General features: G+C 40.9%; 1 protein-coding gene across 14 annotated transcripts in view; it reads left to right on the plus strand.

Annotated features, from left to right (window-relative positions):
* LOC105482130 (pleckstrin and Sec7 domain containing 3) overlaps positions 1-19,670 on the plus strand; it is a 710,412-nt gene that overhangs the window by 558,357 nt on the left and 132,385 nt on the right. Inside the window, exon 15 of one of the 14 annotated variants that reach the window (XM_071068551.1) lies at positions 17,458-17,653. The exons of 11 other annotated variants lie outside the window; for them this stretch is intronic. In XM_071068551.1, the coding sequence (XP_070924652.1) occupies positions 17,458-17,511 (54 nt within the window). In that variant the 3' untranslated portion in view covers positions 17,512-17,653. Of the gene's footprint in view, positions 1-3,612; positions 3,993-17,457; positions 17,654-19,670 lie in introns of those variants that run through there. 2 more of the 14 variants (XM_071068554.1, XM_071068561.1) reach the window with 2 other exon arrangements.

Here is a 19,670-nt window from a genome sequence, read left to right on the forward strand (position 1 = left end):
GGAGGCTGAGGCAAGGAGAATTGCTTGAACCTGGGAGGCAGAGGTTACAGTGAGCCAAGATCATGCCACTGCCCTCCAGCCTGGGCGATGGAGCGAGACTCCATCTCAAAAAAAAAAAAAAAAAAATAGCAAAAATATATATCATGCTTCCATTTATAGTCCATGAGAAGAAAAGGGATGGGCGAGTGCACACACGCAAACACACACACACACGTGCACACACACACACATGTGGATGGATTATCATTATCTCTAGAAGGGTGCATAGGAAACTGGGAACAGTTCTTGTTTCTGGGCAGAGGGACTGAACGGGAAACTGGTATGGGAAGGAAACAAATTTCACTGCATACTTTTTTTGTATAGTTAGGGAAAAAAAATCATTCTATATTTACTCATTTTTTCGGGAAAAAAAAAAAACTGCTCAATTTTCTTTTTTTACGACAAAGTCTCACTCTGTCACCCAGGCTGGAGTGCAGTTGTATGATCACAGCTCACTACAACCTCAATCTCCTGGGCTCAGGTGATCCTCCCACCCCAGCCTCTGGAGTAGTCAGGACCACAGGTGCTCACCATCATGCCCGGCTAATTTTTGTATTATTTGTAGAGATGGGTTTTTCATTGTGTTGCCCAGACTGGTCTTGAACAGTTGGACTCATGCGATTTGCCCGCCTTGGCCTCCCAAAGTGCTGGGATGACAGGAGTGAGCCACTGCACCCGTCCTCAATTTTCTTTAAAAGAAAGTTGAATGACATGAGAGCCGATAGAGAAGGGAAACTTGCTGTATATTTAAAGTGGTTTCTTTATTTGACAGGTGATCATTGAGCTCCTGCTCGTTACCAGGTTCTGTTGTGGGCTCTGAGATGCAGGTGATTTCAAACAGCTATGAGTGCCCTGAAGTCACAGAAGTAGGGGTTTTGGTGGTGAATGAATGGTTAGGGTGGAGCAGGGCTGCTGTTTAAGGAAGGATAGTTAAAGAAAGTCCTTTTGGGAAAAAGATATTGAGCTGACTGCTGAATGAGGAGAAGCCAGCTTAGTAGGGAATCAGGATGGGGCAACAGAGTTCCGGACAGGATGATAGCAGATGGAGGGTCATTCCGGAAAGCTTCAGAAAGGAGGCAAGCTTGTGTTCTATGCATCGGCTGAGTGGAAGCTAAAGTCCCATGCAGTCATGGGACATACTCAGATATGTCACAGGCGTTATCTGCTGTGAGACTGCTAGCAGCATTGTAGGGGTTCTCTTCACTCTGTCCATGTAGAAATATGTGTTCTGGAACAGAAAGTAAAAGGCAGGAGCAGAAGAAAGCTTTCTGTCCCTGACTTGCAGAAAAGCTCATGGCAGGTTTAAAAAAGACAGGGCAATGCACACAGCTGTACTGTGAGGGACACGGAATGGCTCCTTGTATATCATGCAAGAATGTGAATGCTGGCTCCGTGATAGCGTCCTGAACCCACCTTCCTTGTCTGTAAAGTAGGGATCGCAATACTACCTCAACCCACTTCGCAGAATTGTCAAGTTGAGAATCAAAACAAGAGAACAAGTAGCTTCCGTAAAGTATTAGGTGTTAAACAGATCGATGAAAGTGGTTATTAGTGGAGACAATACAGGAGTAACGTCAGTTGCGTCAGTTGCGCAGTCTTTGGGTAGAGATGGCGTCCTTCTGCTAAACCTCCCAGAAATGGCATGTATCAGATTCCATTTCTGTACATGCTAGCATGTGGTTTTAGTTTTTGTTGTTGTTGTTTGTTTGTTTGTTTTTTAATCTAACCGTTTTGGTGGAGAAAAGAAAATAAAGTTTATCAGGAGATATTTTATAACTCCTCATTGTGATGACTGACAAATATCTGAAGGACTTGTTTCTTTTAAACCCGTGCTCTGTCTTTATCCCCACACAGAGGCAGGCGCTCATGTCTTACACCGGACTTTGTGAATTTTTCTCTTGATTATGGTACTAGTTTCTTACTGGGTTCCACCTGAAGCTTACTTTTGTTAACTGGAGATCTTTACCTGTAGAATCATCATCTGCTTAAGTTAGAAAGAACTAAGTCTATTCCAAATGATCAATTTTACTTAACTGCTATGGTACACCACGTTTTATGTCTTTGGAACATGCTTTGTAAAATACTAACTTTACAGCGTTTTTCTTAACTCTAAGAAACAGTTATTTAGTAGCTTTGGTTTCCTGAGAGAGGAAAATACACCTCAAAGGACAGGAGAGTCCCCAAGATCTTCCAGAACCTATAATCTATTATTATTTTAGATGGTAACATTTTACCAATATTAATGTCTTTGTCTTCTTTATAGCACAGTAGAAGCACCAAGTGCTTTAAAAATAGGAAATGAAAAGTAAAAATTATAAAGGAGGTGGGAAGAAAGCCCCTGTCATGAGGATGCAACAAAACCCAAGGCTCAAACATCACCCTCTCCTGGGCCTGTTGACAGTAGAGGGAAACAGTTTCCTGGCTTTAAAACATAACTTTAGTCATTATAGTTTAAGAATTACTTTAAAACATCTTTAAAAAATTAATTACCTCAAATAATGCTCAAGAACATCAGTGTGTTGCAAAATGTGAACATTGGTACATTGTAAAAACAAAGTGTATAAATTCTTGAGTTGTAAAGGAAAAGTTTAAATGTGAGGGGTGGGATGGATTGAGGCCAACCTTTTTTCCCAGAGTGGTCTTTATAAACGGTGTTTAGATTTTGTTATTTATACTAACATGAAAGCCTCCTTTATCTGGAGAACACGCTTATGTGGCTGAGCCTCTGTCCCTGGGATGCCAGATAGTGAGGCGTTGCAATCCTGAGTAGTATGCTGAAAATTCACTTCATGTGTCAGGAGCTAAAATGGTCTTGTTTTCTAGCAATCTCCAGTTTGTGAGTCGTACTCAGAGGCTTGCATGTTGCTGTGTACACTGAGAGAACGTTGATGGCTTTTGGAAAGGCTGCTCGCTCCTTACTGCCCAGAGTTAGTTTTACTGGTCTCACTCTGTGCCATATTGAAAGTTAACCTGTGCTAACCCCCTAGTCATTTTCTCAGTCTCCCAGAGAGGTAGCAGAACATCTTTATTCTGGATTTACCATCCACACTGACATAATTCCTGTTTAAATATCTGGCTGTCGTAGTCTAAGGTCATAAGAGACATTTAATTCTTCAGAATGGCAGTACAATTTGAATTGCTGTCAAACAGTGTGTGACCTGAAACGGGAAAGAAAGGAAAATTATTGATCATTGAGATGCCTTTGTGTCTCGCATCGTTTCACTAGCCTGTAATTAATTGAGCCTTTTGACGTCCATCCATATTTTTTTTTCCTCCTTTTGGAAATTCAGCTGCGTTCCCACCCCACATGGTGCCTTAGAGATTACTTGAGACTTTTATTTGTGGTATCTCTATTTTGTTGTTGGCATTAATGAGCTTACTGCACAATATCACAAGAGAAATAGTGTTGCTATTTGGAATGTTAATGAATTGCTTGCCTGGCCAATTGCCATTTGTTCCAGTGTGTGAATATAATGGTGTGTGTGTGTGTGTGTGTGTGTGTGTGTGTGTGTGTGTGTGTGGAAAAGAGAGACGAGTAGCAGGGGTGGATTGCATTTTTTTTCCTCTTTGCAGCCAGTGACGTGAGCTGTGCCTGGAACAATCAGACTCGCTGCAAACAGGGTAGTTGAAGATGCTGGGGGAGGCAGCCTGGTGCTTCTTAAGCTAACGCGGATCACGGCGCTCAGGAGCTGCTCAGGCACAACCCCGCAGAGTTCCTCCAGCGTGAGAGCCTTGGAACGGTTGGAAAGTGCCTTTTTATTTCTCCAAACCCCTTCCTTAGTTGACCTTCGAAAATGATTGGCGTGAATAGTGTCCAGAGTGCCAGCAAGGTACGGGTGAGGACCTCAGGTTCCGTGAAATACTCCCGAGAGGATTCTATCCGGCGGCAGTCTCACAGGTCAAAGTCCATGAAAATTTCCAACTCCTCAGAGTTTTCCGCTAAGGAGAACAAGGTAAAGAAATACCACATTCAACCTTATTGACAGCTGTGTGGCAGGGCAACAGAATTGGATAGTCTTTGGCAGTGTCTAATGTGCGGTGACAGACGGAGAAAGTAACGAGGAGTATAAAATGGCTCTATGAGAATCAGGTGCTATCAGGTGAAAGGGATGGGACCTCAACTCCAGATACAGAGATGTTGTTGTGGCGTGGGTCAGTTTTGTAAAGAGCGAGTTTGTGGAAGAGATGGGTGAAAGCTGTGCTCAAAATGAGATGACTGTGGGAAACTGTTGTTTGGCACATCGATCTTGTTTTTGGTCTGAGAAAGGTTGCCTTGACAAATGATTTTTCAGTGCAGGGTATTTTTAGAACATCAGGAATATAGAGATACTGTGTGTATTTTATCTTTCAGTTAGTTCCTTTTGCCTTTCCTCCCCTGGTGTCCCCCCAACCCCCAGTCTGTGGAGCTGATGTACAAGTGTGACCCTGGTCCTGTTATACTACATTCATGTCAGGTTTAGAGTTGTTAGCCCCAGGAATATGTAATGAAGAGAAATTTCGTCTTTCATGTTCCTTACACATATATGTGCTGATGCTATGCTGCCATGAAACCACTCGTGTTTTTGCAGCTGTCTTGAAGATAATATAATCTTTGTTCGTGTGAAATGTGAAGGGAGTGATTACGTAGTGAAGTGGGCATTTACTACATGCAACATATTCTTGAGATTCTTCCCACCACCATCTGTGTGAGCAGGGTACTCAGAAACACTCCCACTCCACAGGTTTAAAAATGGAATAATAGAATCATAGGATCACAGAACTCCAGGACTGGAGATGGAGATGATTAGAACGGAGATTCATGGGCTCGATAATGTGCAGAGAGAGCATCAGGAGATGGATCTCAGTGTCATTTCAGCCCTCTCGGGGTTATATCTAGACCCACTGAGGGTGACATCAGGCTTGCTTCACCCTCCCACCATTCCCCACTGCCCTCCTCCTCTGCTACCTCCCCGTCCCCTGTGTGACATAACATGATTGAAAGACTTTGGCATTAACAGGTTCCCCTCAAAATATGGCAAGGGGACAGGTGGCAAAATACCTTAGTGTGACTTTAAGAAATATATTGGCTTCCTCTTCACCCCCTTACATTATGACATAGTGGAGTCTGACCCCCTCCATCATTAGCAAATTGCCTGGCTCCAGTAAGTCTTCAGATGTGGCTTTTTACTCCTCACTGTTTTTAAAAAAGCTTTATCTTTAGAAGGAAACATGTCTTCAAAGTCCTTTAATGTGACCTGTCTAGAGATGTGTTGGCTTCTACTGAAACGGTTATGAGTCCGCCTGTGGTGTGATGACTGTGGTCTCCTGCTGAAATAGACCGGAACGGTTTATCATATTCCTAAATAAATAAATGTATGTGAGCATGTATGTGATTCTCAACATGGCTATAAAATTGGCTTCTGTAAAGAGCACTGAGACATCTCTGGATTTTGTTTTGGATGTTTTGATGTGAAGTGTACCTATACTATGCAGTCAGAGGCTATGGGAAATTAAGAGGTCATCATCCTTAACTCTGTTGTGGTCCTACTACCTATCATGATAATTTAAACGTTGTAATATTAGTGGGTTCACCCAGAATTATGGTTGTGTAGTGTAATGTTGGAATCTAGGATAGATGCCAAATGAAAAGATTCTCTACTATCCTATGTGTTTGTCACACAGTACAGGTACTCTTACTTGATATGTATCTGTGCAAGAGAAGGCCAGGCACTTTTTTTTTTTTTTTTTTTTTAAATATTGCAAACAGTGCAGGAGTTAACAGTATAAAAGGCCACTGGAAGAATTGTAGTCAGTAGACCATCACATGATACCTTGAAGATAATAGTCAGTTTTTAAGAGATCATTAGTATTTTTTTGAGGCATATGTGGAAGGATCTAGCCAAGCTCTCAATATCTCACAAGAGATTTTTTTAGGATTATCTGGTTGCTTAAAATTGAACACTAGAGCTAAGAGAAAATCAGTAGAATAGAAAATTCGATCAGAGTGACCCTAATCATTGACTAGCAATTTATATTCCCTAAATGAAATAAACTGAATAATACGATAGGCTTGTACCCTAAATTACTGAACTTAATTATACTATAATAGACATGTGTAAAATGTTGATTTAGGTGTCACTTCTCCCATTTTTATCCACAGTTACACATTTTACTCCAATTTTAATCATAATTTTCATTGATCTTATATCTAGTAGTATTTTTTAGCCCTTAAATCATTGTTTCTTCTTCTTCTTCTTCTTCTTCTTCTTCTTCTTCTTCTTCTTCTTCTTCTTCTTCTTCTTCTTCTTCTTTCTTCTTTCTTCTTTCTTCTTTCTTCTTTCTTCTTTCTTCTTTCTTCTTCTTCTTCTTCTGTTTTTTTTAAACAGAGACAATGTCTCACTGTTGACAAGGTTGGTCTCCAACTCCTGGGCTCAAGCAGTCCTTCCACCTCTGCCTCCCAAATTGCTGGGATGACAGACATGAGCCACTGCACCCGGCTGGTGTTTCCTCTTGCTAATCATGTAAACAGCATTTTTGATTATCTGACTCTTTCATCCAAAATGCAGGATGTCTAATCTGATGATTAGAAGTTCCCCTTGCCACCTCTCTCCACCCCCTCACCTCATCTTCCCAACCAGTAGGAAATAAGATACCATTAACTCATGGTTCGCTCCTGGGATTTAATGTTACCTTTCTAGAACTCTGGCTCTTTCTAGAATAGGTGTAATAATTGCTTCTCCTGGTCAGAGTTGGAATTACATGTTTTGTATTCTTTGAAACTTACATCTTTGATGTTTCCACCTTGTTTTCTTGGCCATTAAATACATAATGGTTTATTCAAATATTGGTTATCTGTAGTCCTCACTTGTTCTCTGATTTATATACATTCATTTGAAAAAAAAAAAAGTGTTAAAGGACTGTTGAAAGGATTAGAAGTTTTGCCTTTGATTTTAGTGAAATACCTTATAAGGCTTTTCTTGATCTAATTATTTTAAAGTAAGAAAATTGAATTTTCCAATATTTTGTGGATCATATTGACCTCGTCTAAAGAATATTTAACCTACTAAAATTCAGCTTATAGATGTTATTTTCTTTAAAACCCCCTTCCCTGTGTTGACTTTTTTTCTTTATTCTGTGTTTAAATATTACTATTTCCTCTAGAGAGAATGTGGCTTTGTCTTTTTCTCAATAATAATGTTTGTATCAAACTCTGAAGCACATAATATGGGCAGGATGCAAATATGAATATATTTGGGAAGAATATGTGTGTGTTTTGTGGAGACCAGCATTCATTATTAAAATTAATTAAGTCTGACTGAGCTCGGCTGTTCATCGGGTGTCTGGTGTTGGAAGAGTTACCAGCAAGGCTTCCGGCCACGAGGGGGCAGTGCAGACCTTCCTGCTGTCAGATCCAGCTGGTTGCTCTGCCTTTGACAGAAGTAACATTTTAGAATCAATTAGATTCTAATTGATTTCTAATTTAGAAACAGTTTCTTAAAAGTAGAATACAGTCAGCCCCAGGTATTCGGGTGTCTGCGGGGTTTCAAAACCCATGGATATAGAGAGCCATCTGTACTCCAGAATTTGGGATGTGCATTATTAGAAAATGTTGATTTAAGCCTTGCTTCTCCCAGACGTTTCCACAGTCGTCTTCTGAGTCTAAATATTTGTTAAATATACATTATTTTGGTATTAATTTTTAACTTACAATTTAAAACACAAATCTGTAAAAGTTCATGTTAATAAACACTTTTTTCTTCCCCATCTCTTGCCAAACTACATGATACCATTTAAGTGAGGGGGAATCGCAACCAGTTTTTGTTTCTTTATGTTGTTGTAGGTGAATGTCACATGAGTGGATTAATATAACATGCGTGGCTGAATCCTTGAGGCATTTTTTTGAGGAATAAACATGATGCTAGAGAGTAGATCAAGAATTCTCTAGTTAATAATGTTGATTCAAGTGAACCATTTAAAGCTTTTATTCAGTAATATAGCGAAGAAACCAATTTCTGTGACAACGAAATTTCAGGAACTTCCAGTAAACTACTGGTACTTTGGGTTGTGCATAGTGAAACGTTGGCCTGTTGGTTTCTCGGTCGGGATGCTGCATCCTGGCGGGCTACCCTGGTTTTGCTTCCTAGGTAGCAGTGTGCACCTAGAGAAGTTACTTCATCTCCCCAAGACTCATCGTAAAATGCAGGGGTTTGATAAAATGATATGTTTGTTCTGAACAATGTTAATTTTAGAAATCTTGCCAAGGTTGATGGGATTATTTCCTCTGTAGAAGGAACCTTAAAGACTGAGCTAGATGCTAGATTTAACAAAGGTGAGTTTTATATGTATTCTGAGTAAATCTCTTCCTGTACTAGGAGATGTTAACCATAAACGTGTTAAAGGAAAATGGAAGTCCTTACTCCAAACCTGTGCTCTGCTAAGTGCCTCATCCATTGCTTTTTAAAAACGTGTTGCAGTAATGTTGAAAGGCACCATCAACTCTATTCTCCCCATTCTACTTAGGCTTTGCTTGCTGTTTCCTTCACATTGTCAGATAAATGCTAATCACTGCTTCCTCTGTGACTTAAAGCTATACACAAAGAAACCTGAAGAAATCATTATGGTGGCCCTTTGCGACCTGAAGTTTTCGTGGCAGGCTTGCAGATCGTTGTCATTTCTTCCTAGATTACTTTTGTTCTTCAGACTAAGGCGAGAGCCTGGGAAGGAGATTCTGGTCAAACAGGACATTCATACCTGCTTATTTTAATTAAAATGGAGAAGATTCTTAGTCATAATATGAAAATTTTTCTGCAAATGTCTCTATATGTTTTTGTTATGCTTAAGTTGAAGGAGAGCATTTTTAACCTCATAAATTCATCCTTTACCTGAATAGACTTTGTTAAAAGAAAAACTTAACCACATACACATTTTCAAGAGTTTGAGCATTCAAGGATGCATAAATTAGGATTGTACCAGACCACAAGGGGCTGGGACTCTGATGAGAGGTGCAAGAAGGAAAACTTTTTTTTTTTTTTTTTTTTTTTTTTTTTTTTGGAGCCGGAGTTTCACTCTTGTTGCCCGGGCTAGAGTGCAATGGCACAATCGTGGCTCACTGCAACCTCTGCCTGCCAGATTCAAGTGATTCTCCTGCCTCAGCCTCCCAAGTAGCTGGGATTACAGGCATGCGCCACCACACTCGGCTAATTTTGTATTTTTAGTAGAGACGGAGTTTCTCCATGTTGGTCAGGCTGGTCTTGAACTCCCAACCTTAGGTGATCTGCCCGCCTAGGCCCCCCAAAGTGTTAGGATTATAGGCATGAGCAGCTGCACCCTGCCGGGAAAACTTTTATATAGTATTTGCAGAAGCAAGACAAAGAGAACAGTTTTGATTGGCTGGAAGTTAGTTAGTGGAAAGAATGATACACAGAAAGAAAAATAATGTTTTTAAAGAAGTTGATGGCTTCTGATTGGTATATTTTCTAGTTTCCATTTACTGTTTACATTGGCTTTTGGTTTGTTCATGTAAAACTTTAAAATGCCAGAGCTACCTCAGTCTAATGAGCTCCCAAGGAGAATTTTGTTTAAACAACTTAAACTATTAGGTCAAAATATCAGCATCTTCCTGCACTAGTTCTAATCCTGGCATATGAAGGAATTAGGGAGGCGGTGTCTTGAACAAAGTAAATCTGGTAGTGCAAAGATAAAAACAATTTTATCTCCAGAAGTGTATTTTTCTTTTATTGGCTTTTGTATGTTTACTCTGTACTTCTTGTGTTCCAGGAAGTTATACTTTGCCTCCAGGTATTATTCTGCCAGACTAACATGTTCTAATGTTTTGAGGTATTTTTGGTTTTTGTTTGTTTGTTTGTTTGTTTTTGAGACAGAGTCTCGCTCTGTCGCCCAGGCTGGAGTGCAGTGGCCTGATCTCGGCTCACTGCAATCTCCACTTCCCGGATTCACACCATTCTCCTGCCTCAGCCTCCCGAGTAGCTGGGACTACAGGCACCCGCCGCCATGCCCAGCTAATTTTTTGTATTTTTAGTAGAGACAGCGTTTCACCGTGTTAGCCAGGATGGTCTCGATCCCCTGACCTCGTGATCCACCCGCTTCGGCCTCTCAAAGTGCTGAGATTAGAGGCGTGAGCCACTACGCCTGGCCAACGTGTTCTAATGTTTTAATGTGATCGTTAGCCAAAGAAGATCTTAAAAAGAGACCTGGCTTCTTCAGGGACATAGTTTTACAGAGAATCATTATCTGTATTGTTTTCATCATCCATAGCTATTTATTCCCTTAAGTGGATGACTTGAGTCAGACTTGCCCCAAAATAAAATCTTTCACTCCTGGCCGGGCGCGGTGGCTCAAGCCTGTAATCCCAGCACTTTGGGAGGCCGAGACGGGCGGATCACGAGGTCAGGAGATCGAGACCATCCTGGTTAACACGGTGAAACCCCGTCTCTACTAAAAAAATACAAAAAACTAGCCAGCCGAGGTGGCGGACGCCTGTAGTCCCAGCTACTCGGGAGGCGGAGGCAGGAGAATGGCGTGAACCCGGGAGGCGGAGCTTGCAGTGAGCTGAGATCCGGCCACTGCACTCCAGCCTGGGTGACAGCGCGAGACTCCGTCTCAAAAAAAATAAATAAATAAAATAAAATAAAATCTTTCACTCCTTACACAATATTGTTCTGTCTCCTAGGCCTGAGTGCAGTGGCGTGACCTGGGCTCACGGTAACCTCCTCCTCCTGGGTTCAGGCGATTCTCATGCACCACCACACCCAGCTATTTTTTTTATTTTTAATAGAGATGGAGTTTTGCCATGTTGACCAGGCTGCTCTTTAATTCCTGGCCTCATGTGATCTGACCTCCTTGGCCTCCAAAAATGCTAGCATTTAAGGCGTGAGCCACTGCGCCGACCTGGTTTTATTTTTGTTAGGAAAGCTAGCAAACTGACACTGGTTTTTGTTACTGGGTTGGTTTGTTAGCACTCCCCCTTGCCCCCCACCTCTTAATTTCCCTCCTTTCTCTAGTTCTTCTGTATCTGTGAATTTCTCAAATCCTGCTGGTACTTTCATATGAATAAATGTCTTTTTTAAGGTTGTTCAAATGATTATTTAGGAGTAAATGTTGAGCAAACTATGGTCCTGATAGAATGATATTTCTTGACCCTTGAATATAATTAACAGCAGATCTTCACCATCACTAATTACCCATTTTCACTTGAGTGAAGTGTAGGTGATGTGTTTCGTTTGGGTGTCTCTATTACAGACCGTAGGCTCTTTGGCTTCCCATGTAATGGAAATTAACATGGAGCCAAGCCGATTTCCCAGACAAGCCTTTTAAATCAGGGCTTGTGCTCAAGCACAAGGGAGACAGCGGAGGTGGGGCACAGGGTTCTCTGACTGGCTCTGCAGGGAGTGGCGGGGGGAAGCTGGTAGAGATTTTTTCATTAGGCAGAGCACAGATACTGTTATCAGAGCTAAAGTATACGGGCTGGGCAAAGCACCAAGAGGGGTAGGGTGTGCAGGTCAGCGTGTCTGGTTGTAATAGTTATCTCGAGTGATGGGTTTCTTGGTGCTCTGGCCAGCAGCAATAAGGCTATAAATCAACTGTTCGGCATTTCCTACTCAGGGTGGGACACTCCACAATCTTGGTTTTCGTGTTAAATCTCCTAAGACCAGTTTCTGGAATTCTCTAAGTGAAAGACATATTTAAACATTATGAGAGTAGAGAAGAATGGCTATTTTCTTTGTGTGGCAAAATTCCTCAAGGTTAGCGGGTATAGCATCAGTGAGGTAGAGGTGTGGGTTTTGTGAAGAGAAGAAGAAAAAAATATATGAAGGAGAAGCCGCGTCCCACTCCTGTCCTGTGTCATCTCTAACTCCCAATGCCGTACTGCATTCTTGCTGCCCTCCATTTATGAGTAGACTGTATTTGAACACATTCTTCTGGGGAAGGTGTACGAAAGCAGGTGTTTGAGAATTTCCATGTGGTATTTGAACATTGTAGATAAAATGCTGGTCCATGCTGTCATTCCTGGCAAGCTTAATGTAATATTGTTTTCGGAATCCAGGGAAAGGAAAAAGAAAAATCTATGCAATAATGATAGGAGTTGAAAGAGAAAAAATACATACACTTGCATTTTAAATATAGTCACTGCCAAAGATCAGGGAGTTTCGTAGCGTCATGATAACCTGAAGTTAACCATAAGGAGCTTCTGTGTGGGAGTATGTATGGTGACAAGATATTCCGCAACCCGTTGTTAGATCATGACTGGTTTGGAGCTTAGGGATTGCCTTCAGCTTACAGTCTAATAGGAGATTTTTGGAAAATATTTTTTATTTACTCATCCATAGTGATGCAGAGACCAGGAGTAGCTGAGCAAGATGGCTTCCTGCTTGTTAATTTATGATACTAATTTATGATGGAAGTTACTCTTCTGACATTAATTTTAATTCAGATTCTTAAGCTTTTGCCTTAACTATCATTCAAGCAGATTTTATTTTATTTTTTAAATCCACTGTACCGTGTTCTGATGGTACCTGTTTGGGCACGTAGATCACCTGATATCAGTGGAATTTGTTTTTCTAGGTAGATTCTTTGAAATGCTTCGTGTCACAATTTTTCCGAATGGGCTTCCTGAGGCTGTAGCTCTAGCCTGACTCCCCGTATGACATGCCATTGTTTGTAGCCTGCAGTTAAGTTTTACAACATGAAATGCCACCCAAGACACTGGAAACGTTAGTGTACTCATTATTGCCACATTCAAATCGGGTGAGCCAAGTGTGTGTTTGATTACAGTAAATAAATTAGATTATGTAGCTATCTCAAACAGTCTAATCTCCTTCTTGCACTCAGCTGCAGTTTAGTGGTGTCAGCGTCAGCTCTACTCCTCAGAAATCCACTGGGACAGGCCGAGGTGTTTACAGGAAGCAGTAAGACCTTCCCTGGATCCTGGTACCCCAGTGACTCATGACAGGGGAACGAATCCCTGTTGAGTTTTTCATTACAGTTTTCTTCTAAAATCTCCCAGCATAAGTAAATCTAAAGGCTTGGGGTCCTACCTAACTAGACATACAGGTACAGGAAAGTACTTTGAGAGAAGCAGCTATTGACTGTCACTCAGAGGGACAGATAAAGTACCAGCAGATTTGTATAGATTTATGACACTTTTCTTTACCGTTTCTTTTTTTAATTTTTTTTTTTTTTTTTTTTTTGAGACAGTCCCGCTCTGTCACCCAGACTGGAGTGCAGTGGCGCGATCTTGGCTCACTGCAAGCTATGCCTCCCGGGTTCATGCCATTCTCCTGCCTCAGCCTCCTGGTAGCTGGGACTACAGGCACCTGCCACCACGCCCGGGTAATTTTTTGTATTTTTAGTAGCGACGGGGTTTCACAGTGTTAGCCAGGATGGTCTCGATCTCCTGACCTCATGATCCTGCTGCTTTGGCCTCCCAAAGTGCTGGGATTACCGGCGTGAGCCACCACACCTGGCCTATTGTTTCATTTTTTTTTTAATTGGAGGCAGGGTCTAACTGTGTCACCCAAGCTGGAGTGCAGTAGTGAGAACGTAGCTCAGTGTAGCCCTGAAATCCTGGCCTCATATAATCCTCACGCCTCAGCTTCCTGAGTAACTAGCACTATAGGCAAATGTCACCACTCCTTGCTAATATTTTAATTTTTTGTAGAGACAGAGGACTTACAATGTTGCCCAGTCTGGTCTTGAACACCCGACCTCAGGTGCTTCTCCCACCTTGGCCCCCCAAAGCGCTAGGTTCACAGACACGAGACGCTACATCTGGCCACACTTCTCTTTCTTAATATACCCTCTTAAAAACAGGTAAAATAGAAAGGCCATTCGCAGTACTCTTACTAGGGTTGGGCAGTGTTTTGAGGAGATTTTCTGTGCCTCATCAACCCCCTGCTGTGTTCTCTTAGACTGTGATTAAGTGGTATTTGGATACAGCAAAAAACTTAACTCTTAAATTAGAGTTTAAGCTAACAATGTACTTTTATCTTTACACTCACCTAAACTCCACTAAAATGACAGTAGGACTCATAGACCTTCAAGGACACAAAGAATGAGAGAGGATTTTGTCAAAACATCAGCAGACTTTGAAAGATGGAAACCAGATAGACGTGTTGACTATTTTAGTTCCACAGAAAAAACTGGACCCCACATACCAAAGAAAGAAATAGACCAGTTTGTCCCCACAGAATGCAGAAAAGGCCCAGGAACTGGGGGCCACTGGCTACCTCTGAGGGCAGTGAGTTGAACGAGGACAGCCCTTTAAAGCCTCTAAAATTAGTAAATCGACCTTCTGAATGCCCTCTCCTGCTTTGATAGCCGCATACCCTTCCTGCCACCATTTTCTTTTCTTTTTTAAGACAATTTTCACTCTTTCATCCAGTCTGGAGTGCAGTGGCATGATCACAGCTCACTGCACCCTCAACTTCCTGGGCTCAGGGGATCCTCCCGAGTACTCAGCTTCCAGAGTAGCAGGGGCTACAGGCACACACCACCATGCCTGGCTAATTTTTTAATTTTTCTTTTGTGGAGATAGGGTCTTGCTTTGTTTCCCAGGTTGGTCTTGAACTTCTGGGCTCAAGCAGTCCTCCAGCCTTGGCCTCCCGGATTGTTGGGATTACAGGTGTGAGCCAGCATGCCCCGCTGCCCACCCTACCATTTGCTGTTCTTTCTCTCTGATGAGTTTAACCCAGAGGTTTTGAACTTACTAAATCAGGCTTAGTTGAGATCCCCACATTGAAAAAAGCAGGATTCAGTGAAAGGGGTAAACGTTCCACAGCAGGGAGTCTCCTCCCTCTCTACTTTCTCATGTACTTTTTCTCAGTTACTTGAAGAAGTGCAAGAGAAGACATGGTGTCCAGTGGACAGGAAATTTAAGAGCAGAGAGGGAGAGGGAATCCCCAAGACGATGGCAAGGGAAACCCTGGGACAACAGCTGTGCCAGAGATAGAAACCAGCCGGGTTAGAGGAGTGGGGGCAGAGACGATGCCAAGAGACATGCTTCCTACCATGGCACTGACGGAATGCCTGCTGGAGGGTGTGAAGTTGACGTAGAGATAGATTCGTAGAAAACCGAGTAAACAACAACAAAATAAGATGATGATGAACTCTAGGGAAATAAAAAATCTTACAGAAAATGGAAACATAGCCTAGTGTTCTGTCCCATGAATAATATCTATGTAGTTATAATAATATGACTGAAAATTCATCAACATCCAAATTGTCATTGTGGTATGATTTTAATATGGGAGTGGAAGGAAGAGAAGGGCAGGGTATGTGGGTGTGGGTGGGTGGATGGGAGTGTGTGTGTGTTAAGAGAACTAAATAAATATTCTCTTTCCAGAGTTCAGCAATAGAAAGTCAGTAGTTCATACTGAAAATAAAAAAAACAAAAAGAGATTGAAAGAGGTTACTTTTGAGCAGCGAGAATCAGAGGTGAAGTTAAAAGATTGTTTGTATTACATACCTTTTAGTAATTTTTGATTATATAAATGATATACATATATTGCCTTGAGAAAATTTTTTAAATGAATCAGAAGGAATATAGACAGCATATATAGGTACATATGAGACTGGAATAATTCCCAGTGACTAGAATGGCTTTTGTTTTTCTTAATTAACTTTGTGTTTAACAAATGCCAGGTAATAGAGACTACTTTTTAAGAAAAGCAAAAGGTTTCATCTCTTCTAAGACTATACTCTAGCAGTTATCAGACTTGACCTTGTTCTGCTGCTAGTTGCTGTCAGAGTTTCTGTCTATAGCAAAATATCAGTGAAAGACTGGTCCTTTCTTGAGAAACAGTTGTCCATGCAACTAATTTTTATGAGATTGTCCATGCAACTTATTTTTATACAGCAATACTGATAGTAGTTCGTGCTTTGTTTCTTTAAAAAAATTATTTTCTCACTTAAGCAAAACGAAAAACTGGCAATTCTGTGTAGTTCCCTAAAATTTTTTTTGCAAATTTTCCTGTTTATGAAATTTGAAGCCTGCTATCCACTGGATAAGATTATTTAATTTGTTCGTATTGATCGTTTTGAATAAAACCTATTTCCATTTGATTTGTCTTTGTTGCTTTGTCTAATGCATGGAAATGGCAGGGAACAAATGCCAGGCCTGGCATTCTCTCTAAATGTCAAAGTCCCCCAGGGATTGTTTTTTTTTACAGGCCATTTATTTGAAAGGGCTCTGCTTATTACCCAGCAAATTTTTTTTTAATAAACTGTGCACATTTACTTCATCATGTCTATAGTCATTAAATATAATTGATCATTTTTCTTGGGTATTTAAAAAATACTGCATATATTTACAAGGTCACTTTAAATTTTTGTTTTCCTTATGCTCTCATATAGCATTTTTTATTATGGTACATTCCTGCTACTTTCCAACAGTTAAGGCTTACCAACAAGAGGGACATAAATTTCAGCAAGTGCATTCCAGAATCTTTTTTGAAAATACTGGTAATGATTATGTTTTTCATTGATATGGCTTAGCTGTCTAAATTAGCCAAGTTTCTTTATAAATTAATAAATTACAGTTTCAGAGGATCAGGGTATAAAAGTTAAAAACAAAATCAGGAGATGACTATGAACACAATGGCTTTTAGAATGATGGTGCTCCCACAGGAGAATAGTTACATCTGCTGAAGAATACTTTGGACGTTAACCTTTAATTCGTTTTATAAGGAAGAAAGTGATTCACTCAGACCTTAACTGCATAACCTCTTTCCAAGGTGTTAGGCTCTTGGATTTCTGCATTAAAGCACATTCTTATAATGTTTTTTAGATGGTTGTATTTAATGTCTACCTGAGATTAAAGAAAGATGAGGGTGCTTTGATAATGTATGTTGCTGTCTTCCTATCTGTACGTCAGTGAGTTCAATGAGAATACCTTTTCTTCGTGGAATACGTAGACTTCTGGAGAGGATTTTGATGTAGTCATGGCAAGTCTATGTTGGGAAGGACATGAAAAGAGTGTAAAGTCGTGAATGAAAATATGGGCTCTAAAGTCAGTCCGTCATCTATTTCAGTTGTGGCTGGCGTAGGGTTGCCAGATTTCACAAATAAAAATACAGAACACCCCGGTAAATTTTAATTTTAGACAAATTTTAGTGTGTCTCAGGTAAAATTGGAGGGCATGCTTATGCTCAAAATGTTACTATTTATCTGAAGTTCAAATTTAACTGAGCATCTTGCATTTGATCTGGTAACTTTCAGCCTACACCAAGCAACAATATATCTAACCTCCAGCTCCTAAATCAGTGAAGTGGAGTCATCCTAGTTACTTCCTAGGACGTAGAAGGAGGCATGAATCCAGGTCTGCTGCTTTCTAGCTCGTTGTTCTTTTTTTCCTGCCTTTGCTGCCGCCCATCATAATTGTGTTATACAGCATCATCCTCACTGAAGCCCTTGCCTTCTCAGCACATGAAACACTTGCTGTGGTCAAGACAACTTATGAAGCATTATGGAGACTGAAGGGAGATGGAAGACTTGATCTCATCTGCAAGGAGCATAAAATCTAGTGTCATCTCTATTTTTCATCGAAGAAGCAATGTGTACACTGTGTGGTCAACATTCAAATTGTCCAGATTATACACTGAAAATTCCCCCCACCCTGCCACTGAGTTGCTGTGTCAGAGTTAGTCGTCGTCAGTGGGGTTGTGTGTATCCCCTCAGAAATGTTCTATTCATGCCCAGATACTCACATTTTTCCCCCACAGAATGGAAACATACCATAACAATATTTTGCACCTTACTTTTTTCCTTCATCTCTTAATGTATTTACCTCTTCCTTAGCTTAAATAACTTTAAATATTCATGGATAACAGTATTATTTCTGGTGCCACTGTTGAAACTGTTCATCGTACCCAATTTTTTATTTGTGCTTGAGGTATTTGAAAATGGTACAGCCTTCTCCCGTAATTTAGAAAAACAGCCTGATCCATCCCAGATCCACCACTGCCTGCCATCACCCCAGTCAAGTCACCTCACCTGTCACCCGGATTCCACCTGTCTCACTGCTATTTCCCTTTCTCTCTCACGATCCTTTCTCCACACAGAAGTGGGGCCACCCTTTAAAAACATGAATTACAGCAGGTCACCCTCCTGCTTAAAATCCTCTAGTGGTCACCTGGCCAGCACAGAGTAAACCCCTAACTTTTCTGGCTTAAAAGCCCTTCAGGACCTGCTTCCCCATTTGCCCTTGTCTCACACCACACCTGGGCCCACGTGCTCCAGCCTCACCAGCCTCGCTGGGTGTCTCAGACCTGCCCTGCTCAGTGGTGTTCAGGAGCTGCTTACCTCGCTCCCCACACGTTTGCGTGGCTGCTTCTGGTCACTCATGTCTTAGGTTTCCTTGCCAAGAGGCCTTCTGTGACCATCCAGGCTACGGCTACTCTTTCCAGTGACTTTATTTTAATCACCTTAAAATAATTATCTGGTAGCCTACCAGAAAGTGACAGAATTATCGTCATCTGTTATTTTTCTTTTTTATTATCTGCTTCTACCCCACTCAAATCTAAGTTCTGTGTCTGTTGTTCACCACTGGATTCACGATGCCTAAATAAATAACTGTTCAACTGAATATATGAATAAATAAACGAATGGTTTTAAGAGATTTATTTATACTATTGTAAGTGTTACAAATGTGAATTAGTCTTCTAGCTGTTATAAAATACTTTACTGTATTCATACTTATACCATATGCTATACTATTACAGTATTCAAAATAAAATTTATTGCTGTGAGAGTTCAGTGAGATCAAGTGAAAGTCAGGCTCTTAGCAGTGTCACGTAGTGGGGCCTCATTGATAGTTTTATTATTATCAGAGGAAGATCAGTTATTTGAAATGGCTAGAACATCATCACAGCTTCAGAAATACCAGGCGAAACATCAAATATTCAGAAGTTTGTCTGTAAATCAAAAATTGGAAATTTTGCCATGTTTGTTCAGCGATTCTTACTGTTTCCTCCCTACAATTTCTAATCGTATCATTCCAATCTGTTTCAAAATTGGTGTCCTCTTCGACAATGGACGTGCTTGTCTGACCCACGGTAGCTTACCTTGCTCTCTCTGTTGCCACACTTGAAAATTTACCAGCCTTGAATAATTGGTGCTTCTAGTTACTTCTCAAAAAAAAAAAAAAAAAAAGCAATAGTGAAGCTATATTCCCAGTTTGTTGAAATCAGGCTACGGCTGAGTACTAGCTTTCCTTGTACATGGAGCTTTCTCTAAACCTCCGGAGTCTCTCCCAGGCCTTCCTGACTTATCTATTAGCTGCCTATTTCTATAGATATTTGAGTTGTAACCCTTAGTTTGTTTTTTGATGATGAACCAGCATTTGGACTTAATGTTCTAACCAGTTCATTAGATGTTTACGGTTGTAACTAGGGGAAAAATTCTTTAAACAGGCAGACCTTGGAGATATTACAGGTTCAGTTCTAGACCACAGCAATAAAACAAATATCGCAATAAAGCAAGCCACAGGAATTTTTTGGTGTCCCTGTGCATATAAAAGTGATGTTTACACGGCTGGGTGTGGTAGCTCACGCCTTTAATCCCAGCACTTTGGGAGGCCAAGGCCGGCGGATCACCTGAGGTCAGGAGTTCAAGACCACTTGGCCAACATGGTGAAA

This window comes from Macaca nemestrina, chromosome 8 (genome assembly GCF_043159975.1).
Source record: "Macaca nemestrina isolate mMacNem1 chromosome 8, mMacNem.hap1, whole genome shotgun sequence".
Lineage (NCBI taxonomy): Eukaryota > Metazoa > Chordata > Mammalia > Primates > Cercopithecidae > Macaca > Macaca nemestrina.